The following is a 25,000-nucleotide window of genomic DNA, read 5'->3' on the forward strand; positions in this document are numbered from 1 at the left end:
CTCTCTCTGTGTTCCCGTGAGTCACTCCTCTTTAAAACTGTTCAGTGTGACTGCAGGCCAAGATTCCACAGTATAAGGAACTGTAAAATCTCACAGAGCGACCGACTGACTGGAATAAAGGCACAAGGCATATTTTCCCTTCTTCTTCTTCTTCTTCTTCTATTATAATACAATAGCCAGTGACCAGAATGCATTGGGACAGCTGATGAGGAGGATATTATTCATAATCAGGGGTTGTAAAAATAACCCAGGGTGGAAACAAGCTCAGAAACCTTGAACAACAGTTAACACAGACAGATCTTTTCAACACACCGTGAATTTACATGAATTAATTAATTATATCCGTATCGCTAAATCACGTTGAATTACAGACGACTTTTAGAGAGTGAAAGTAATTCTGACAGCTGCCCACAAAAAACCCCCAATAAACCACATTATTATAAACTTGTTTGTGTGGCTTCCCTTCTCTACGTTGACTACACTTCCCTTCTCTACGTTGACTACACTTCCCTTCTCTACGTTGACTACACTTCCCTTCTCTATGTTGACTACACTTCCCTTCTCTATGTTGACTACACTTCCCTTCTCTACGTTGACTACACTTCCCTTCTCTACGTTGACTACACTTCCCTTCTCTATGTTGACTACACTTCCCTTCTCTACGTTGACTACACTTCCCTTCTCTACGTTGACTACACTTCCCTTCTCTACGTTGACTACACTTCCCTTCTCTACGTTGACTACACTTCCCTATGTTGACTACACTTCCCTTATCTACGTTGACTACACTTCCCTTCTCTATGTTGACTACACTTCCCTTCTCTATGTTGACTACACTTCCCTTCTCTACGTTGACTACACTTCCCTTCTCTACGTTGACTACACTTCCCTTCTCTATGTTGACTACACTTCCCTTCTCTACGTTGACTACACTTCCCTTCTCTACGTTGACTACGCTACCCTTCTCTATGTTGACTACGCTTCTCTTCTCTACGTTGACTACACTTCCCTTCTCTACGTTGACTACACTTCCCTTCTCTATGTTGACTACACTTCCCTTCTCTACGTTGACTACACTTCCCTTCTCTACGTTTACTACGCTTCTCTTCTCTACGTTGACTACGCTTCTCTTCTCTACGTTGACTACGCTTCCCTTCTCTACGTTTACTACGCTTCTCTTCTCTATGTTGACTACGCTTCCCTTCTCTACGTTGACTACACTTCCCTTCTCTACGTTGACTACACTTCCCTTCTCTATGTTGACTACACTTCCCTTCTCTACGTTGACTACACTTCCCTTCTCTATTTTGACTATACTTCCCTTCTCTACGTTGACTACACTTCCCTTCTCTACGTTGACTACACTTCCCTTCTCTACGTTGACTACACTTCCCTTCTCTATGTTGACTATACTTCCCTTCTCTACGTTGACTACACTTCCCTTCTCTATGTTGACTACACTTCCCTTCCCTTCTCTACGTTGACTACGCTTCCCTTCTCTATGTTGACTACACTTCCCTTCTCTACACTTCCCTTCTCTACGTTGACTACGCTTCTCTTCTCTACGTTGACTACGCTTCCCTTCTCTACGTTGACTACACTTCCCTTCTCTATGTTGACTACACTTCCCTTCTCTATGTTGACTACACTTCCCTTCTCTACGCTGACTACACTTCCCTTCTCTACGTTGACTACACTTCCCTTCTCTACGTTGACTACACTTCCCTTCTCTACGTTGACTACACTTCCCTTCTCTATGTTGACTACACTTCCCTTCTCTACGTTGACTACGCTTCCCTTCTCTACGTTGACTACGCTTCCCTTCTCTACGTTGACTACACTTCCCTTCTCTATGTTGACTACGCTTCCCTTCTCTACACTTCCCTTCTCTATGTTGACTACACTTCCCTTCTCTATGTTGACTACACTTCCCTTCTCTATGTTGACTACACTTCCCTTCTCTACGTTGACTACACTTCCCTTCTCTATGTTGACTACACTTCCCTTCTCTATGTTGACTACACTTCCCTTCTCTACGTTGACTACACTTCCCTTCTCAATGTTGACTACACTTCCCTTCTCAATTGAAGCTGTCAAAGGAGGACATTACAGAGTAACACAGTGATCCAGACAGATCTTCATGAGTCTGAGTGACTGATTAGAAACAAGAGTCGTCTGGCCAAGCCGACAGGAAACACAGGAAGCCGACAGAAAACACAGGAAGCCGACAGGAAACACAGGAAGCCGACAGGAAACACAGGAAGCCGACAGGAAACACAAGAAGCCGATAAGAAACACAAGAAGCCGACAGGAAACACAAGAAGCCGACAGGAAACACAAGAAGCCGACAGGAAACACAAGAAGCCGACAGGAAACACAGGAAGCCGACAGGAAACACAAGAAGCCGACAGGAAACACTTGAAGCCGACAGGAAACACAAGAAGCCGACAGGAAACACAAGAAGCCGACAGGAAACACAGGAAGCCGACAGGAAACACAGAAACAACAGACAAGACTGATACAACTCTGGTTGATTAGTAACATCTGGACCTGTTGTCTTGACAGTCATTCATTTCTTGACAGACATTTGCTGATCTAGTAGTATTTCTACGTAATGAATTAGCTCTCTACTAAAGTAGGCGTGGATACACACATACACACTCACACAAACAAACACACACCCGCACGTACACACTCACACACACTCACATGTACACACTCACACAAACACACACCCGCACGTACACACTCACACAAACACACACCCACACACACAATGAATGACCCAAACACAGAGTTGTAGTGTCTGTATAACTTGGTAGCCCACAGTAAAGACTGCTCTAGGCACGTCAGCAAAATGCTATGCTAGGGATTTTTTATTTTTTTCTACCTTTATTTAACTAGGCAAGTCAGTTAAAGAACAAATTCTTATTTTCAATGACAGCCTAGGAACAGTGGGTTAACTGCCTGTTCAGGGGCAGAACGACAGATTTGTACCTTGTCAGCTCGGGGGTTTGAACTTGCAACCTTCCGGTTACTAGTCCAATGGAATGATAGGGCCTAGGGGGAGAATGCTATAATATGCTATGTTATGCTATGCTAGGGCTTAGGGGGAGATTGCTATGCTATGCTAGGGAATGATAGGGCCTGGGGGATGATGCTATGCTATGCTAGGGAATGATAGATCATCAGCAAACAGTAGACATTTGACTTCAGATTCTAGTAGGGTGAGGCCGGGTGCTGCAGACTGTTCTAGTGCCTGCGCCAATTTGTTGAAATATATGTTGAAGAGGGTGGGGCTTAAGCTGCATCCCTGTCTCACCCCACGGCCCTGTGGGAAGAAATGTGTGTTTTTGCCTATTTTAATTTGACATTTGCTCAGTACATTGTTTTCACTGAGGACATGTACGAGTCTGCTGTTAATGATAATGCAGAGGATTTTCCCAAGGTTGCTGTTGACGCATAATCCACGGTAGTTATTGGGGTCAAATGTGTCTCCACTTTTGTGGATTGGGCTGATCAGTCCTTGGTTCCAAATATTGGGGAAGATGCCAGAGCTAAGTATGATGTTAAAGAGTTTTAGTATAGCCAATTGGAATTTGTTGTCTGTATATTTGATCATTTCATTGAGGATACCATCGACACCACAGGCCTTTTTGGGTTGAAGGGTTTTTATTTTGTCCTGTAACTCGTTCAAGGTAATTGGAGAATCCAGTGGGTTCTGGTAGTCTTTAATAGTTGATTCTAAGATCTGTATTTGATCATGTATATGTTTTTGCTGTTTGTTCTTTGTTATAGAGACAAAAAGATTGGAGAAGTGGTTTACCCATACATCTCCATTTTGGATAGATAATTCTTCGTGTTGTTGTTTGTTTAGTGTTTTCCAATTTTCCCAGAAGTGGTTAGAGTCTATGGTTTCTTCAATTACATTGAGCTGATTTCTGACGTGCTGTTCCTTCTTTTTCCGTAGTGTTTTTCTGTATTGTTTTAGTGATTCACCATAATGAAGGCGTAGACTCAGGTTTCCTCCTCTCCTGTCTCTCTCTCTTCTTCTCTCTCCCATCTCCTGTCTCTCTCTCTCACTCTCTTCTTCTCTCTCCCATCTCCTGTCTCTCTCTCTCTCATTCTCTCTCCCATCTCCTGTCTCTCTATCTCTTCTTCTCTCTCCCATCTCCTGTCTCTCTCTCTCCCTGTCTTCTTCTCTCCCATCTTCTGTGTATCTCTCTCCCTCTCTCCTGTCTCTCTCTCTCTCCCATCTCCTGTGTCTCTCTCTCCCTCTCTCCCTCTCTCTCTTCTCTCTCCTGTCTCTCTCTCTCTCCCATCTCCTGTGTCTTTCTCTCCCTCTCTCTCCTTCTCTCTCCTGTCTCTTTCTCTCATTCTCTCTCCCATCTCCTGTGTCTCTCTCTCCCTCTCTCTCCTTCTCTCTCCTGTCTCTCTCTATCTTTCTATACAGTCTGTGCAGTAGCATGTGGCTGAGATGTTTCTGCTTTGAGTAAAGCTCAGACAGGAAACCACATGTCTGAGATCTCCTGCAAGGCCCCACAGGTCCCACGCTACACCACACTGCACTGTCTCCCTCTACCTCTACCTCTCACAGGGCTGGAGGAGATAGGTCCCACACTATTCCACACTGTCTACCTCTACCTCTCACAGAGCTGGAGGAGATAGGGCCCACACTATTCTATACTGTCTACCTCTACCTCTACCTCTCACAGGGCTGGAGGAGATAGGGCCCACACTATTCTACACTGTCTACCTCTACCTCTACCTCTCACAGGGCTGGAGGAGATAGGGCCCACACTATTCTACACTGTCTACCTCTACCTCTCACAGGGCTGGAGGAGATAGGTCCCACACTATTCTACACTGTCTACCTCTACCTCTACCTCTCACAGGGCTGGAGGAGATAGGTCCCACACTATTCTACACTGTCTACCTCTACCTCTACCTCTCACAGGGCTGGAGGAGATAGGTCCCACACTATTCTACACTGTCTACCTCTACCTCTCACAGGGCTGGAGGAGATAGGTCCCACACTATTCTACACTGTCTACCTCTACCTCTCACAGGGCTGGAGGAGATAGGTCCCACACTATTCTACACTGTCTACCTCTACCTCTACCTCTCACAGGGCTGGAGGAGATAGGGCCCACACTATTCTACATTTGTCTCCCTCTACCTCTCACAGGGCTGGAGGAGATAGGTCTCTTAGATGAATTGACACAGTATTCTACACTGTCTATTAGATGAATTGACTGATACAGTAGGTACAGTATGTAAGGTACCTCTCACAGGGCTGGAGATGAGATGATACAGGGTCCTCACAACAGAATATTAGATGAATTGACTGATACAGTAGGTATGTACCTCTACCTCTCATAAGGGCTGATGAATGGACTGATACAGTAGGTGTGAGAAGGTACTCACAACAGAATAAGTGTATTAGATGAATTGACTGTCTAGGTCAGTATGTAAGGTACTCACTAACAGAATAAGGCTGGAATGGACTGATACAGTAGGTATGTAAGGTACCCTAACAGGATAAGGGTATCTGAATGGACTGATACAGTAGGTATGTACCTCTCACTAACAGGGCTGGAATGGAGATACAGGGTCCTCACACAGAATAAGGGTTCTGACACTGTCTAGGTACCTCACTAACAGACTAAGTCTATTAGATGAATTGACTGATACAGTATGTAAGGTACTCACTCAGACTAAGGGCTGGAGGAGATACAGGTCCCACTAACAGAATAAGTGTATTAGATGAATTGACTGATACAGTAGGTGTGAGAAGGTACTCACTAACAGAATAAGGGTATTAGATGAATGGACTGATACAGTAGGTGTGAGAAGGTACTCACTAACAGAATAAGGGTATTAGATGAATTGACTGATACAGTAGGTGTGAGAAGGTACTCACTAACAGACTAAGGGTATTAGATTAATTAACTGATACAGTAGGTGTGAGAAGGTACTCACTAACAGAATAAGGGTATTAGATGAATTGACTGATACAGTAGGTGTGAGAAGGTACTCACTAACAGACTAAGGGTATTAGATTAATTAACTGATACAGTAGGTGTGAGAAGGTACTCACTAACAGACTAAGGGTATTAGATTAATTGACTGATACAGTAGGTGTGAGAAGGTACTCACTAACAGACTAAGGGTATTAGATTAATTGACTGATACAGTAGGTGTGAGAAGGTACTCACTAACAGAATAAGGGTATTAGATTAATTAACTGATACAGTAGAATGAATAAGACTGATACAGTAGGTGTGAGAAGGTACTCACTAACAGAATAAGGGTAGTAGATGAATTGACTGATACAGTAGGTGTGAGAAGGTACTCACTAACAGAATAAGGGTATTAGATTAATTAACTGATACAGTAGGTGTGAGAAGGTACTCACTAACAGAATAAGGGTAGTAGATGAATTGACTGATACAGTAGGTGTGAGAAGGTACTCACCGGGAGCGAAGGCCAGGTTATCGTTACACTCCTCCTCAGTACAGGAGCAGATGAACAACGGTCCTCCAGAGCTCTTCTTCTCTTTCATGGAACACATAGAGCTGTTGTAGTCATCCAGCTCGACGCCGTACAGAGGCTTGGAGGGGTCATGACACAGAGTCTCGATGCTGTAGTTACTGTCATTCTTCCTCCTGGAGAGAATGGAGAGAGAGAGAGAGAGAGAGAGAGAGAGAGAGAGAGAGAGAATGGAGAGAGAGAGAGAGTCAGACAGACAGAGAGACAGACACACAAACATGCACAGACACACACAGACAGAGAAACAAACTGACAACCCTCTCCACTGTAATCCTACCAGATGCAGACTGACCCCCCCCCCCACCCTCTCTCCACCGTAATCCTACCAGATGGAGACTGACCCCCCCCCTCCACCGTAATCCTACCAGATGCAGACTGACCCCCAGATAAAGACTCTCCACTGTAATCCTACCAGATGGAGACTGACCCCCCCCTCCACTGTAATCCTACCAGATGGAGACAGACACAGACCCCCCTCTCCACTGTAATCCTACCAGATGGAGACAGACACTGACCCCCCACCCTCTCTCCACTGTAATCCTACCAGATAAAGACTGCCCCCCCTCTCCACTGTAATCCTACCAGATGGAGACTGACCCCCCTCCACTGTAATCCTACCAGATGGAGACAGACACAGACCCCCCACCCTCTCTCCACTGTAATCCTACCAGATAGAGACTGACACAGACCCCCCACCCTCTCTCCACTGTAATCCTACCAGATGGAGACTGCCCCCCCCACCCCCTCTCCACTGTAATCCTACCAGATGGAGACTGACACAGACCCCCCACCCTCTCTCCACTGTAATCCTACCAGATAGAGACTGACACAGACCCCCCCCCACCCTCTCTCCACTGTAATCCTACCAGATGGAGACTGACCCCCACCCCTCCACCGTAATCCTACCAGATGCAGACTGACCCCCCCTCCACCGTAATCCTATCCACCGTAATCCTACCAGATGGAGACTGACACAGACCCCCCACCCTCTCTCCAATGTAATCCTACCAGATAGAGACTGACACAGACCCCCCACCCTCTCTCCACTGTAATCCTACCAGATGGAGACTGACACAGACCCCGCCCCCTCTCCACTGTAATCCTACCAGATAGAGACTGACACAGCCCCCCACCCCACTCTCCACCGTAATCCTACCAGATGGAGACTGACAGACCCCCCTCTCCACTGTAATCCTACCAGATGGAGACTGACCCCCCCCCCTCTCCGCTGTAACCCTACCAGATGGAGACTGACCCCCCTCCCCCTCTCCGCTGTAACCCTACCAGATGGAGACTGACCCCCCCACCCCACCCCCTCCCCCTCTCCCACTGTAACCCTACCAGATGGAGACTGACCCCCACCCCCTCCCCCTCTCCACTGTAACCCTACCAGATGGAGACTGACCCCCCCCCACCCCCTCCCCCTCTCCACTGTAACCCTACCAGATGGAGACTGACCCCCCCCCCACCCCCTCCCCCTCTCCACTGTAATCCTACCAGATGGAGACTGACCCCCCCCACCCCACCCCCTCCCCCTCTCCACTGTAACCCTACCAGATGGAGACTGACCCCCCCCGCCCTCTCCACTGTAATCCTACCAGATGCAGACTGACCCAGACCCCCCTCTCCACCGTAATCCTACCAGATGCAGACTGACCCAGACCCCCCCCTCTCCACCGTAATCCTACCAGATGGCGATGCAGACTTCCTGCTCCAGACGACAGATGGAGGTGATGGAGCAGTTGGAGAGGCAGCTTCCTGTTCCGTTGCAGGATGAAGACTCCACGTCACAGAACTTACACAACTTGTTGAGACTGAAGGACGGCTGGAACATCCCATCTGGAGAAACACAACCAATCAAATCCAATCAATCGATTCGTATTATGTAACTCTATTGCTTTTCACACAAAAACACACATCACTAAGTGCTGTAACCACTAGGCTACCCTGCAACCCCCCAATCGGGGTTGCAGGGTATCCTAGTGGTTAGAGCGTTGGACTAGTAACCGGAAGGTTGCAAGTTCAAACCCCTGAGCTGACAAGGTACAAATCTGTCGTTCTGCCCCTGAACAGGCAGTTAACACACTGTTCCTAGGCCGTCATTGAAAATAAGAATTTGTTCTTAACTGACTTGCCTGGTTAATTAAAAAAAGATTTTTAAAAATCACAGGGGTGAACTGCATGCCAGTAATCATTTTTACATTTTGAGTCATTTAGCAGACGTTCTTATCCAGAGCAACTTACAGTAATTGAAACTTACAGTTTCCATGTCCCTATTTTTTTATGCCAGTCCCCCCGTGGGAATTGAACCCCCAACCCGGGTGTCATCGCTCTACCAACTGAGCCACACGGGATCGGTCTGCTCCAGCATGTCTTTCTCTGGAGCTGATCTCTATCTGCTCTCCCCTCCCTGACCTGTTGAGGCCTGCCTTGTCCTGACAAACCTCTGGTCTATCTGACTGTGTGTTCCTGACTGACTGACTGTGTGTTCCTGACTGACTGACTGTGTGTTCCTGACTGACTGACTGTTCCTGACTGACTGCCTTGTCCTGACAAACCTCTGGTCTATCTGACTGTGTGTTCCTGACTGACTGACTGTTCCTGACTGACTGCCTTGTCCTGACAAACCTCTGGTCTATCTGATTGTGTGTTCCTGACTGACTGCCTTGTCCTGACAAACCTCTGGTCTATCTGACTGTGTGTTCCTGACTGACTGACTGTTCCTGACTGACTGCCTTGTCCTGACAAACCTCTGGTCTATCTGACTGTGTGTTCCTGACTGACTGCCTTGTCCTGACAAACCTCTGGTCTATCTGACTGTGTGTTCCTGACTGACTGACTGTTCCTGACTGACTGCCTTGTCCTGACAAACCTCTGGTCTATCTGACTGTGTGTTCCTGACTGACTGACTGTGTGTTCCTGACTGACTGACTGTTCCTGACTGACTGCCTTGTCCTGACAAACCTCTGGTCTATCTGACTGTGTGTTCCTGACTGACTGCCTTGTCCTGACAAACCTCTGGTCTATCTGACTGTGTGTTCCTGACTGACTGACTGTGTGTTCCTGACTGACTGACTGTTCCTGACTGACTGCCTTGTCCTGACAAACCTCTGGTCTATCTGACTGTGTGTTCCTGACTGACTGCCTTGTCCTGACAAACCTCTGGTCTATCTGACTGTGTGTTCCTGACTGACTGACTGTGTGTTCCTGACTGACTGACTGTGTGTTCCTGACTGACTGCCTTGTCCTGACAAACCTCTGGTCTATCTGACTGTGTGTTCCTGACTGACTGACTGTGTGTTCCTGACTGACTGACTGTTCCTGACTGACTGCCTTGTCCTGACTGACTGTGTGTTCCTGACTGACTGACTGTGTGTTCCTGACTGACTGTGTGTTCCTGACTGACTGACTTGTCCTGAGTTGGTCTATCTGACTGACTGACTGTGTGTTCCTGACTGACTGACTGACTGACAAACCTCTGTTCTGACTGTGTTCCTGACTGACTGACTGTGTGTTCCTGACTGACTGACTGACTGAGTTCCTGACTGACTGACTGTGTGTTCCTGACTGACTGACTGACTGAGTTCCTGACTGACTGACTGTGAGTTCCTGACTGACTGTGTGTTCCTGACTGACTGACTGTGAGTTCCTGACTGACTGACTGTGTTCCTGACTGACTGACTGAGTTCCTGACTGACTGACTGTGTGTTCCTGACTGACTGACTGACTGAGTTCCTGACTGACTGACTGTGTGTTCCTGACTGACTGACTGACTGAGTTCCTGATTGACTGACTGTGAGTTCCTGACTGACTGACTGAGTTCCTGACTGACTGACTGTGAGTTCCTGACTGACTGACTGTGTTCCTTACTGACTGACTGAGTTCCTGACTGACTGACTGAGTTCCTGACTGACTGTAAGTTCCTGACTGACTGAATGAGTTCCTGACTGACTGTGTGTTCCTGACTGACTGACTGAGTTCCTGACTGACTGACTGTGTGTTCCTGACTGACTGACTGACTGACTGTGTGTTCCTGACTGACTGACTGTGTGTTCCTGACTGTGTGTTCCTGACTGAGTTCCTGACTGACTGACTGACTGAGTTCCTGACTGACTGACTGTGTGTTTCTGACTGACTGACTGTGTGTTCCTGACTGACTGACTGTCTGAGTTCCTGACAGACTGACTGTGAGTTCCTGACTGACTGACTGTGAGTTCCTGACTGACTGACTGAGTTCCTGACTGACTGACTGACTGAGTTCCTGACTGACTGACTGACTGAGTTCCTGATTGACTGACTGTGAGTTCCTGACTGACTGACTGAGTTCCTGACTGACTGACTGAGTTCCTGACTGACTGAGTGTGAGTTCCTGACTGACTGAGTTCCTGACTGACTGACTGACTGACTGAGTTCCTGATTGACTGACTGTGAGTTCCTGACTGACTGACTGTGAGTTCCTGACTGACTGCACGTTAAAAGAAGCCACAGAACCACTGAGCCTTGTTTTGTGGTAAAGGAGCCCTTCACTCAGCACCAGTAAAGTCACTAACACAGAGTCAGAGAACAGTCAGTCAGTCTGTATATCGACAGACACAGAGAACAGTCAGTCAGTCTGTATCATATCTGTATATCGACAGACACAGAGAACAGTCAGTCAGTCTGTATCATATCTGTATATCAACAGACACAGAGAACAGTCAGTCAGTCTGTATATCGACAGACACAGAGAACAGTCAGTCAGTCTGTATATCGACAGACACAGAGAACAGTCAGTCAGTCTGTATCATATCTGTATATCGACAGACACAGAGAACAGTCAGTCAGTCTGTATCATATCTGTATATCGACAGACACAGAGAACAGTCAGTCAGTCTGTATCATATCTGTACATCACAGACACAGAGAACAGTCAGTCAGTCTGTATATCGACAGACACAGAGAACAGTCAGTCAGTCTGTATATCGACAGACACAGAGAACAGTCAGTCAGTCTGTATATCGACAGACACAGAGAACAGTCAGTCAGTCTGTATATCGACAGACACACAGAACAGTCAGTCAGTCTGTATCATATCTGTATATCAACAGACACAGAGAACAGTCAGTCAGTCTGTATCATATCTGTATATCAACAGACACAGAGAACAGTCAGTCAGTCTGTATATCGACAGACACACAGAACAGTCAGTCAGTCTGTATCATATCTGTATATCAACAGACACACAGAACAGTCAGTCAGTCTGTATCATATCTGTATATCGACAGACACAGAGAACAGTCAGTCAGTCTGTATATATCGACAGACACAGAGAACAGTCAGTCAGTCTGTATATCGACAGACACAGAGAACAGTCAGTCAGTCTGTATATCGACAGACACACAGAACAGTCAGTCAGTCTGTATCATATCTGTACATCAACAGACACAGGAATTTACATTTACATTTACATTTAAGTCATTTAGCAGACGCTCTTATCCAGAGCGACTTACAATTTCTACAGAGCATTTAGTATTGAGGGCAGCAGACCACAGAGTCTATCTAGTCTGAGTTCTGACATCAAATGACTGCTGTGTGTGTGTGTGTGTGTGTGTGTGTGTGTGTGTGTGTGTGTGTGTGTGTGTGTGTGTGTGTGTGTGTTATCTGATCCCCGCTCCATCCTCCAGGTTATCCACTTCACAGGAGGTAGGCCTCATGTAACTCTCAGACACATTGTTTCCAGTCTAACTGAGAGTCGTCCACCCAGCCAGAGGCCTGTCCAGTCTAACTGAGAGTCCTCCACCCAGCCAGAGACCTGTCCAGTCTAACTGAGAGTCCTCCACCCAGCCAGAGGCCTGTCCAGTCTAACTGAGAGTCATCCACCCAGCCAGAGGCCTGTCCAGTCTAACTGAGAGTCGTCCACCCAGCCAGAGGCCTGTCCAGTCTAACTGAGAGTCGTCCACCCAGCCAGAGGCCTGTCCAGTCTAACTGAGAGTCCTCCACCCAGCCAGCCAGAGACCTGTCCAGTCTAACTGAGAGTCCTCCACCCACCCAGCCAGAGACCTGTCCAGTCTAACTGAGAGTCCTCCACCCAGCCAGAGGCCTGTCCAGTCTAACTGAGAGTCATCCACCCAGCCAGAGGCCTGTCCAGTCTAACTGAGAGTCGTCCACCCAGCCAGAGGCCTGTCCAGTCTAACTGAGAGTCATCCACCCAGCCAGAGGCCTGTCCAGTCTAACTGAGAGTCGTCCACCCACCCAGAGACCTGTCAAGTCTAACTGAGAGTCGTCCACCCAGCCAGAGGCCTGTCCAGTCTAACTGAGAGTCATCCACCCACCCAGAGGCCTGTCCAGTCTAACTGAGAGTCATCCACCCACCCAGAGGCCTGTCCAGTCTAACTGAGAGTCGTCCACCCACCCAGAGGCCTGTCCAGTCTAACAGAGTCGTCCACCCACCCAGAGGCCTGTCCAGTCTAACAGAGTCGTCCACCCACCCAGAGGCCTGTCCAGTCTAACAGAGTCGTCCACCCACCCAGAGGCCTGTCCAGTCTAACTGAGAGTCGTCCACCCAGCCAGAGGCCTGTCCAGTCTAACTGAGAGTCCTCCACCCAGCCAGCCAGAGGCCTGTCCAGTCTAACTGAGAGTCATCCACCCAGTATGTGCAGTATGTGTGTGTTCTTAGGACCGCCCTCTGTTCTGATTGGGCCGTTCTGAACTGGTTCCTTGGGCAGTATGTGTGTGTTCTTAGGACCGCCCTCTGTTCTGATTGGGCCGTTCTGAACTGGCTCCTTGGGCAGTATGTGTGTGAGAGAAAGAGCTTGTGGTTTTGTGCAAGAGTGAAAGATGGAGAAAGATTCAGTATCTACGTGGGTGCTTGCACGCATTAGTGTGTTTCAGTGTGTGTTGACGCTCGTGCTGGTCTGGTGGCAGCCTGTCCTCCCTCCCTGCTCGTGTGTCTCTCCTGATAAGCACCCTCGCCAGCCTGCCTCTGTCTGGCACAGCCTGCAGCTGGCCCACTGAAACACCTTGGAAAGAGAAAGGAGAGAAGAGTGTGTGTGTGTGTTGTGTGTGTGTGTGTGTGATGTGTGTGTGTGTGTGTGTGTGTGTGTGTGTGTGTGTGTGTGTAGTGTGTTTCAGTGTGTGTTGACGCTCACTGTGTAATCCCTGCTTTGTTATTGATACTGCACCCTATCCTGCAGCATATCAACTGAAATAATGAATACTGAACTAATGAATACTGAACTAATGAATACTGAACTAATAAATACTGAACTAATAAATACTGAACTAATGAATACTGAACTAATGAATACTGAACTAATGTATATTGAATTAATGAATACTGAATTAATGAATACTGAACTAATAAATACTGAACTAATGAATACTGAATTAATAAATACTGAATTAATGAATACTGAATTAATGAATACTGAACTAATGAATACTGAACTAATGAATACTGAACTATTGAACTAATGAATTACTCTTTCTCCTAATCAGCTATAATATCCTTATTTCCTCTCCTCTTATTGGCTCTCTCCCCCTTACCTCCCCTCTTATTGGCTCTCTCCCCCTTACCTCCCCTCTTATTGGCTCTCTCCCCCTTACCTCCCCTCTTATTGGCTCTCTCCCCCTTTCCTTTCCTCTCCCATGAATCTTTATTTCCTCTCCTTTTCTGTCTCTCTCCCTCTTTCTCCCAAACGAGGAAGGAATACAACAGGGCAGGATGCATGTCATCATCTCTCCACACCCCCTCATAGAGAGTACAGCCCAGGACGGAGACCTGATCCCTGGGAGGCCTGGCCACTGAGGGGGCCTCTAGTCCTGGTTCATTCGTAATGACTCCAACAGGGGAAGGGAGTGGGCTGAAGGAGACATGACACAGAGCCTGTTAACTAATCACATATAGGCCAGGCTGAGAGGAGGCTGGTGGTGGGGTCTGGGACTGGTAACTTAAGGAATGAGTTTGTCAGCTTGAGCCTGTTAACTAATCACATATAGGCCAGGCTGAGAGGAGGCTGGTGGTGGGGTCTGGGACTGGTAACTTAAGGAATGAGTTTGTCAGCTTGAGCCTGTTAACTAATCACATATGGGCCAGGCTGAGAGGAGGCTGGTGGTGGGGTCTGGGACTGGTAACTTAAGGAATGAGTTTGTCAGCTTGACAGCTGGATGTGGCAGTCAGGTAGAGGGGATGTTAGTACAGTCTGTCAGAGACAGTCAGGTAGAGGGGATATTAGTACTGTCTGTCAGAGACAGTCAGGTAGAGGGGATGTTAGTACTGTCTGTCTGTCAGATAGTCAGGTAGAGGGGATGTTAGTACAGTCTGTCAGAGACAGTCAGGTAGAGGGGATATTAGTACTGTCTGTCAGAGACAGTCAGGTAGAGGGGATGTTAGTACTGTCTGTCTGTCAGATAGTCAGGTAGAGGGGATGTTAGTACTGTCTGTCAGAGACAGTCAGGTAGAGGGGATGTTAGTACTGTCTGTCTGTCAGAGACAGTCAGGTAGAGGGGGTATTAGTAATGTCTGTCAGAGACAGTCAGGTAGAGGGGAAGTTAGTACTGTCTGTCAGAGACAGTCAGGTAGAGGGGATGTTAGTACTGTCTGTCTGTCAGAGACAGTCAGGTAGAGGGGATGTTAGTACTGTCTGTCAGAGACAGTCAGGTAGAGGGGATGTTAGTACTGTCTGTCAGAGACAGTCAGGTAGAGGGGATGTTAGTACTGTCTGTTAGAGACAGTCAGGTAGAGGGGATATTAGTACTGTCTGTCAGAGACAGTCAGGTAGAGGGGATGTTAGTACTGTCTGTCAGAGACAGTCAGGTAGAGGGGATGTTAGTACTGTCTGTTAGAGACAGTCAGGTAGAGGGGATGTTAGTACTGTCTGGTCTTTCTGTCAAAGCCACAGTCAGGAGACATGGATATAAATGGACTAAATCTGTCAGAGACATCAGGATATAAATGGATGTAAATAAAACACTCTCACAGAGACATCAGGTATAAATGGATGTAAATAAAACTGTCTGTCAGAGACATGGATATAAATGGATAAATAAAACACTACAGAGACATGGATATAAATGGAGGTAAATTAAACACTCTGTTAGAGACAGTCATGGAGGATGTTAAATCTGGTCTTTCCTTTCCAAAGCCACTCCTCACAGAGACATGGATATAAATGGAGGTAAATAAAACACTCCTCACAGAGACATGGATATAAATGGAGGTAAATAAAACACTCCTCACAGAGACATGGATATAAATGGAGGTAAATAAAACACTCCTCACAGAGACATGGATATAAATGGAGCTAAATAAAACACTCCTCACAGAGACATGGACAGATGTGGAAGTGAATAAAACACTCCTCACAGAGACATGGATATAAATGGAGGTAAATAAAACACTCCTCACAGAGACATGGATATAAATGGAGGTAAATAAAACACTCCTCACAGAGACATGGATATAAATGGAGGTAAATAAAACACTCCTCACAGAGACATGGAGGTAAATGGAGCTAAATAAAACACTCCTCACAGAGACATGGATATAAATGGAGGTAAATAAAACACTCCTCACAGAGACATGGATATAAATGGAGGTAAATAAAACACTCCTCACAGAGACATGGAGGTAAATGGAGGTAAATAAAACACTCCTCACAGAGACATGGATATAAATGGAGGTAAATAAAACACTCCTCACAGAGACATGGATATAAATGGAGCTAAATAAAACACTCCTCACAGAGACATGGATATAAATGGAGCTAAATAAAACACTCCTCACAGAGACATGGATATAAATGGAGCTAAATAAAACACTCCTCACAGAGACATGGATATAAATGGAGGTAAATAAAACACTCCTCACAGAGACATGGATATAAATGGAGGTAAATAAAACACTCCTCACAGAGACATGGACAGATGTGGAAGTGAATAAAACAATGGAGGTGAAGAATGTCCTTCCCTGTCATATTTCCTCCCAGAAACCAAAACATCCTGTTTCAGCTTCAAAATATACAACATCAACCAACTGCATCAGGAGGCATGTTTTTATTTTACCAATGACGGCCTACCGGGGGAACAGTGGGTTAACTGCCTTGTTCAGGGGAACAGTGGGTTAACTGCCTTGTTCAGGGGAACAGTGGGTTAACTGCCTTGTTCAGGGGAACAGTGGGTTAACTGTGGGTTAACTGCCTTGGGAACAGTGGGTTAACTGCCTTGTTCAGGGAACAGTGGGCCTTGTTCAAACAGCGGGTTAGTTGTTCAGGGGAACAGTGGGTTAACTGCCTTGTTCAGGGGAACAGTGGGTTAACTGCCTTGTTCAGGGGAACAGTGGGTTAACTGCCTTGTTCAGGGGAACAGTGGGTTAACTGCCTTGTTCAGGGGAACAGTGGGTTAACTGCCTTGTTCAGGGGGCAGAATGACAGATTTTTAATACCTTGTCAGCTCGGGGATCCAATCTTGCAGCCTTTCGGTTACTGGCCCAATACTCTAACCGCTAGACTACCTGCCGCCCCATGTGATGGGATGCAAAGACTTCTACCGTACTGCAAGGACTTAGTGTCTCCATCCAGACAGGAGACAACTAGAGGACTGCAAGGCCATAGTGTCTCCATCCAGACAGGAGACAACTAGAGGACTGCAAGGCCATAGTGTCTCCATCCAGACGTATGAGACAACTAGAGGACTGCAAGGACATAGTGTCTCCATCCAGACGTATGAGACAACTAGAGGACTGCAAGGACATAGTGTCTCCATCCAGACATGAGACAACTAGAGGACTGCAAGGACATAGTGTCTCCATCCAGACATGAGACAACTAGAGGACTGCAAGGACATAGTGTCTCCATCCAGACGTATGAGACAACTACCATACTGCAAGGACATAGTGTCTCCATCCAGACATGAGACAACTAGAGGACTGCAAGGACATAGTGTCTCCATCCAGACATGAGACAACTACCATACTGCAAGGACATAGTGTCTCCATCCAGACATGAGACAACTACCATACTGCAAGGACATAGTGTCTCCATCCAGACGTATGAGACAACTACCGTACTGCAAGGACATAGTGTCTCCATCCAGACATGAGACAACTACCATACTGCAAGGACATAGTGTCTCCATCCAGACAGGAGACAACTACCATACTGCAAGGACATAGTGTCTCCATCCAGACATGAGACAACTACCATACTGCAAGGACATAGTGTCTCCATCCAGACATGAGACAACTAGAGGACTGCAAGGACATAGTGTCTCCATCCAGACATGAGACAACTACCGTACTGCAAGGCCATAGTGTCTCCATCCAGACATGAGACAACTACCGTACTGCAAGGCCATAGTGTCTCCATCCAGACATGAGACAACTACCGTACTGCAAGGCCATAGTGTCTCCATCCAGACGTGAGACAACTAGAGGACTGCAAGGACATAGTGTCTCCATCCAGACATGAGACAACTAGAGGAGTGCAACGACATAGTGTCTCCATCCAGACATGAGACAACTAGAGGACTGCAAGGACATAGTGTCTCCATCCAGACATGAGACAACTACCATACTGCAAGGACATAGTGTCTCCATCCAGACATGAGATAACTAGAGGACTGCAAGGACATAGTGTCTCCATCCAGACATGAGACAACTACCATACTGCAAGGACATAGTGTCTCCATCCAGACATGAGATAACTAGAGGACTGCAACGACATAGTGTCTCCATCCAGACGTATGAGACAACTAGAGGACTGCAAGGACATAGTGTCTCCATCCAGACATGAGACAACTAGAGGACTGCAACGACATAGTGTCTCCATCCAGACATGAGACAACTAGAGGACTGCAAGGACATAGTGTCTCCATCCAGACATGAGACAACTAGCCTACTGCAATGCCATAGTGTCTCCATCCAGACGTATGAGACAACTACCGTACTGCAAGGCCATAGTGTATCCATCCAGACATGAGACAACTACCATACTGCAAGGACATAGTGTCTCCATCCAGACAGGAGACAACTACCATACTGCAAGGACATAGTGTCTCCATCCAGACAGGAGACAACTACCATACTGCAAGGACATAGTGTCTCCATCCAGACGTATGAGACAAACTACCGTACTGCAAGGACATAGTGTCTCCATCCAGACATGAGACAACTACCATACTGCAAGGACATAGTGTCTCCATCCAGACATGAGACAACTACCATACTGCAAGGACATAGTGTCTCCATCCAGACATGAGACAACTACCGTACTGCAAGGCCATAGTGTCTCCATCCAGACATGAGACAACTACCATACTGCAAGGACATAGTGTCTCCATCCAGACAGGAGACAACTACCATACTGCAAGGACATAGTGTCTCCATCCAGACATGAGACAACTACCATACTGCAAGGACATAGTGTCTCCATCCAGACATGAGACAACTAGAGGACTGCAAGGACATAGTGTCTCCATCCAGACATGAGACAACTACCGTACTGCAAGGCCATAGTGTCTCCATCCAGACATGAGACAACTACCGTACTGCAAGGCCATAGTGTCTCCATCCAAACATGAGACAACACCTGGCTGGAAGGAGATAGTGTCTCCATCCAGACGTGAGACAACTAGAGGACTGCAGGGACATAGTGTCTCCATCCAGACATGAGACAACTAGAGGAGTCACATTCCTCCTAGTGTCTCCATCCAGACATGAGACAACTAGAGGACTGCAAGGACATAGTGTCTCCATCCAGACTGTCAGACAACTACCACTGCAAGGACATAGGTCTCCATCCAGACATGAGACAACTAGAGGACTGCAAGGACATAGTGTCTCCATCCAGACATGAGACAACTACCATACTGCAAGCACATAGTGTCTCCATCCAGACATGAGATAACTAGAGGACTGCAACACATTGTCTCCATCCAGACTGTCACAACTAGAGGACTGCAAGGACATAGTGTCTCCATCCAGACATGAGACAACTAGAGGACTGCAGTCACATAGTGTCTCCATCCAGACTGAGACACCTAGAGGACTGACATAGTGTCTCCATCCAGACATGAGACAACTAGAGGACTGCACATTGTCTCCATCCAGACATGAGACAACTACCCTACTGCAATGCCAGGGTCTCCATCCAGACTATGAGACAACTACCGGACTGCAAGGCCATAGTGTATCCATCCAGACATGAGACAACTACCATACTGCAGGGACATAGTGTCTCCATCCAGACAGGAGACAACTACCATACTGCAAGGACATAGTGTCTCCATCCAGACAGGAGACAACCCATACTGGAAGGACATAGTGTCTCCATCCAGACTGTCACAAACTACCGACTGCAAGGACATAGTGTCTCCATCCAGACATGAGACAACTACCATCCCCTAGTGTCTCCATCCAGACAGGAGACAACTACCATACTGCAAGGACATAGTGTCTCCATCCAGACATGAGACATCTACCATACTGACATGTGTCTCCATCCAGACATGAGACAACTAGAGGACTGGAAGGACATAGTGTCTCCATCCAGACATGAGACAACATTCCGTCTTGAAGGCCATAGTGTCTCCATCCAGACATGGACACCAGGCTGGAGAGGCCATAGTGTCTCCATCCAGACATGAGACAACTACACTGAAGGCCAGGGTGTCTCCATCCAGACGTGAGACAACTAGAGGACTGCACATAGTGTCTCCATCCAGACATGAGACAACTAGAGGAGTGCACTGACAGGGACTCCATCCAGACATGAGACAACTAGAGGACTCACATTCCCCATCCAGACATGAGACAACTACCAACTGACAGGACACCAGGTCTGGATCCAGACATGAGACAACATTCCCCTGACATGTCACCTCCACCAGACATGTGACAACCCCACTAGGCAGTAGATCAGCAGATATTTGACCATCCTACCAGGCAGATATATATATATACTACATCACAGAGACTCACAGCAGGGGTTAGGGGAATAGTCACATTCCCCCTGACTGTCACCTATAAACTGACAGGGACACCAGGCTGGAGAGGAGTCACATTCCCCCTGACTGTCACCTACACTGACAGGGACACCAGGCTGGAGAGGAGAGGAGTCACATTCCTCCTGACTGTCACCTACACTGACAGGGACACCAGGCTGGAGAGGAGAGGAGTCACATTCCTCCTGACTGTCACCTACACTGACAGGGACACCAGGCTGGAGAGGAGAGGAGTCACATTCCTCCTGACTGTCACCTACACTGACAGGGACACCAGGCTGGAGAGGAGAGGAGTCACATTCCTCCTGACTGTCACCTAAACTGACAGGGACACCAGGCTGGAGAGGAGTCACATTCCCCCTGACTGTCACCTACACTGACAGGGACACCAGACTGGAGAGGAGTCACATTCCCCCTGACTGTCACCTACACTGACAGGGACACCAGGCTGGAGAGGAGAGGAGTCACATTCCCCCTGACTGTCACCTACACTGACAGGGACACCAGGCTGGAGAGGAGAGGAGTCACATTCCTCCTGACTGTCACCTACACTGACAGGGACACCAGGCTGGAGAGGAGTCACATTCCCCTGACTGTCACCTACACTGACAGGGACACCAGGCTGGAGAGGAGAGGAGTCACATTCCTCCTGACTGTCACCTACACTGACAGGGACACCAGACTGGAGAGGAGAGGAGTCACATTCCTCCTGACTGTCACCTAAACTGACAGGGACACCAGGCTGGAGAGGAGAGGAGTCACATTCCTCCTGACTGTCACCTAAACTGACAGGGACACCAGGCTGGAGAGGAGTCACATTCCTCCTGACTGTCACCTACACTGACAGGGACACCAGGCTGGAGAGGAGAGGAGTCACATTCCTCCTGACTGTCACCTAAACTGACAGGGACACCAGGCTGGAGAGGAGAGGAGTCACATTCCTCCTGACTGTCACCTAAACTGACAGGGACACCAGGCTGGAGAGGAGTCACATTCCCCCTGACTGTCACCTAAACTGACAGGGACACCAGGCTGGAGAGGAGTCACATTCCTCCTGACTGTCACCTAAACTGACAGGGACACCAGGCTGGAGAGGAGTCACATTCCTCCTGACTGTCACCTACACTGACAGGGACACCAGGCTGGAGAGGAGAGGAGTCACATTCCTCCTGACTGTCACCTAAACTGACAGGGACACCAGACTGGAGAGGAGTCACATTCCTCCTGACTGTCACCTACACTGACAGGGACACCAGGCTGGAGAGGAGAGGAGTCACATTCACCCTGACTGTCACCTACACTGACAGGGACACCAGGCTGGAGAGGAGAGGAGTCACATTCCTCCTGACTGTCACCTACATTGACAGGGACACCAGGCTGGAGAGGAGTCACATTCCCCCTGACTGTCACCTAAACTGACAGGGACACCAGGCTGGAGAGGAGTCACATTCCTCCTGACTGTCACCTAAACTGACAGGGACACCAGGCTGGAGAGGAGTCACATTCCTCCTGACTGTCACCTACACTGACAGGGACACCAGGCTGGAGAGGAGTCACATTCCCCCTGACTGTCACCTACACTGACAGGGACACCAGGCTGGAGAGGAGAGGAGTCACATTCCCCCTGACTGTCACCTACACTGACAGGGACACCAGGCTGGAGAGGAGAGGAGTCACATTCCCCCTGACTGTCACCTACACTGACAGGGACACCAGGCTGGAGAGGAGAGGAGTCACATTCCTCCTGACTGTCACCTACACTGACAGGGACACCAGGCTGGAGAGGAGTCACATTCCTCCTGACTGTCACCTAAACTGACAGGGACACCAGGCTGGAGAGGAGAGGAGTCACATTCCTCCTGACTGTCACCTACACTGACAGGGACACCAGGCAGGAGAGGAGAGGAGTCACATTCCCCCTGACTGTCACCTACACTGACAGGGACACCAGGCTGGAGAGGAGTCACATTCCCCCTGACTGTCACCTACACTGACAGGGACACCAGGCTGGAGAGGAGAGGAGTCACATTCACCCTGACTGTCACCTACACTGACAGGGACACCAGGCTGGAGAGGAGAGGAGTCACATTCCTCCTGACTGTCACCTACATTGACAGGGACACCAGGCTGGAGAGGAGTCACATTCCCCCTGACTGTCACCTAAACTGACAGGGACACCAGGCTGGAGAGGAGTCACATTCCTCCTGACTGTCACCTAAACTGACAGGGACACCAGGCTGGAGAGGAGAGGAGTCACATTCCTCCTGACTGTCACCTAAACTGACAGGGACACCAGGCTGGAGAGGAGTCACATTCCCCCTGACTGTCACCTACACTGACAGGGACACCAGGCTGGAGAGGAGTCACATTCCCCCTGACTGTCACCTACACTGACAGGGACACCTGGCTGGAGAGGAGAGGAGTCACATTCCCCCTGACTGTCACCTACACTGACAGGGACACCAGGCTGGAGAGGAGAGGAGTCACATTCCCCCTGACTGTCACCTAAACTGACAGGGACACCAGGCTGGAGAGGAGTCACATTCCCCCTGACTGTCACCTACACTGACAGGGACACCAGGCTGGAGAGGAGAGGAGTCACATTCCTCCTGACTGTCACCTAAACTGACAGGGACACCAGGCTGGAGAGGAGAGGAGTCACATTCCTCCTGACTGTCACCTACACTGACAGGGACACCAGGCTGGAGAGGAGTCACATTCCCCCTGACTGTCACCTAAACTGACAGGGACACCAGACTGGAGAGGAGTCACATTCCTCCTGACTGTCACCTAAACGCTCCCCTTCATCTACTAAAAGATATTTCTGTCCCTCTGATTCCACCATCTCCCCTGAACTCTCCCCTCCACTGACAGGGACACCAGGCTGAAAATGTTCTCCTCCTCATCTGTCTTGCCTGACTGTCACTCTCCCCTCATACTGTCCCCCCTGACTCCCCTCTATCTCTGGAGAGGACTGTCACCCCTCTCCCCTGAACTGTCCCCTCATACTGTCTTGGACACTGTCTCCCCTCTATCTCTCCCTCCTCATACTGTCTTGCCCTGTCTCCCCCTATCTCTCCCTCCTCATACTGTCTTGCCCTGTCTCCCCTCTATCTCTCCCTCCTCATACTGTCTTGCCCTGTCTCCCCTCTAACTCTCCCTCCTCATACTGTCTTGCCCTGTCTCCCCTCTAATTCTCCCCCTCATACTGTCCCCCCTGTCTCCCCTCTAACTCTCCCCTCATACTGTCCCCCCTGTCTCCCCCTCTAACTCTCCCTCCTCATACTGTCTTGCCCTGTCTCCACCTCTAACTCTCCCCCTCATACTGTCGTGCCCTGTCTCCCCCTCTAACTCTCCCCCTCATACTGTCCCCCCTGTCTCCCCCTCTAACTCTCCCCCTCATACTGTCCCCCCTGTCTCCCACTCTAACTCTCCCCCCTCATACTGTCTTGCCCTGTCTCCCCCTCTAACTCTCCAAAAAGGGTTCTTCAATGGGTTCTCCTATGGGGACAGCCCCAAAAAAACTTTTCCAGGTTGAACACTTTTTGGTTCCAGGTAGAACCCTTTTTGGTTCCAGGTAGTTCCAGGTAGAACCCTTTTGGTTCCAGGTAGAACCCTTTTTGGTTCCAGGTAGAAAACTCTCTGGAACCAAAAAGGGGTCTTCAAAGGGTTCTCCTGTGGGGACAGCCCCCCAAAAAACTTTTAGTTCCTAGATAGCAACTTTTTTTCTAAGAGTGTAGCTGACTAAGTCAAGACTAATATAGTCAAATAAACAAATACCCAGCAGCCACTTGGAGGATCCTTGGCCCCTGCTCTCTTCTCCTCATCTCCTCCATAAATAGATGTTTGGGAGCTCTCTCTCTCTTCTCTCTCTCTCTCTTCTCTCAGAATATATATGATGCTCTCTATCTCTCCCTCTATCTTCTCCCTCCCTCTCAGATCTCTCTCTCTCCCTCTCTCAGATCTCTCTCTCTCTCTCTCTCTCTCTCTCTCTCTCTCTCAGAGCCCTCTCTCAGATATCTCCCTCTCTCTATCTCTCTCTCTCCACTCAGAGTAAAGGCCGCGAGAGGTTACTGTAAACATGGGTTCATATTCACATCCCTCCCTCCCTCCTTCCCACCCGACCTCCCTCCCAGAAGGCCATGACACAGTAAGCCTGACCAATCTGTGGTCCCTTTAAAACGAACTAAACAGCACTGACAACAGGTCAAATGAGGTCAGGTGTCCACGCAGCCCAGTGTATAACAACACTAGTTATACAAGGGGCGGGGTCTAATCCTGGACGCTGATTGGTTAAAACCGCATTCCAGACGGTGGTAAATCTATGATATTAAAATGCCTATCTACTTTGTTCCATCTGATTGTGCAATCCACTGTCTTATCAGCCCAGCCAGGCAATTTATAAAACTTCATGACATGACCTCACATTTCTTTCAATAGCGGAGATTTGTATAAACCTTGCTGTCTCTCT

General features: G+C 48.3%; 1 protein-coding gene across 1 annotated transcript in view; it reads right to left on the bottom strand.

The window, feature by feature from the left end:
- LOC115123608 (TGF-beta receptor type-2-like) overlaps nt 1-25,000 on the bottom strand; it is a 73,525-nt gene that overhangs the window by 45,174 nt on the left and 3,351 nt on the right. Inside the window, exons 2-3 of the mRNA XM_065027313.1 lie at nt 8,241-8,391; nt 6,478-6,668 (exon numbers count right to left, since the gene is read on the bottom strand). Coding sequence (XP_064883385.1) covers nt 6,478-6,668; nt 8,241-8,391 — 342 coding nt within the window. The remainder of the gene's footprint in view (nt 1-6,477; nt 6,669-8,240; nt 8,392-25,000) is intronic.

This window comes from Oncorhynchus nerka, linkage group LG14 (genome assembly GCF_034236695.1).
Source record: "Oncorhynchus nerka isolate Pitt River linkage group LG14, Oner_Uvic_2.0, whole genome shotgun sequence".
Taxonomy (NCBI): Eukaryota; Metazoa; Chordata; class Actinopteri; order Salmoniformes; family Salmonidae; genus Oncorhynchus; species Oncorhynchus nerka.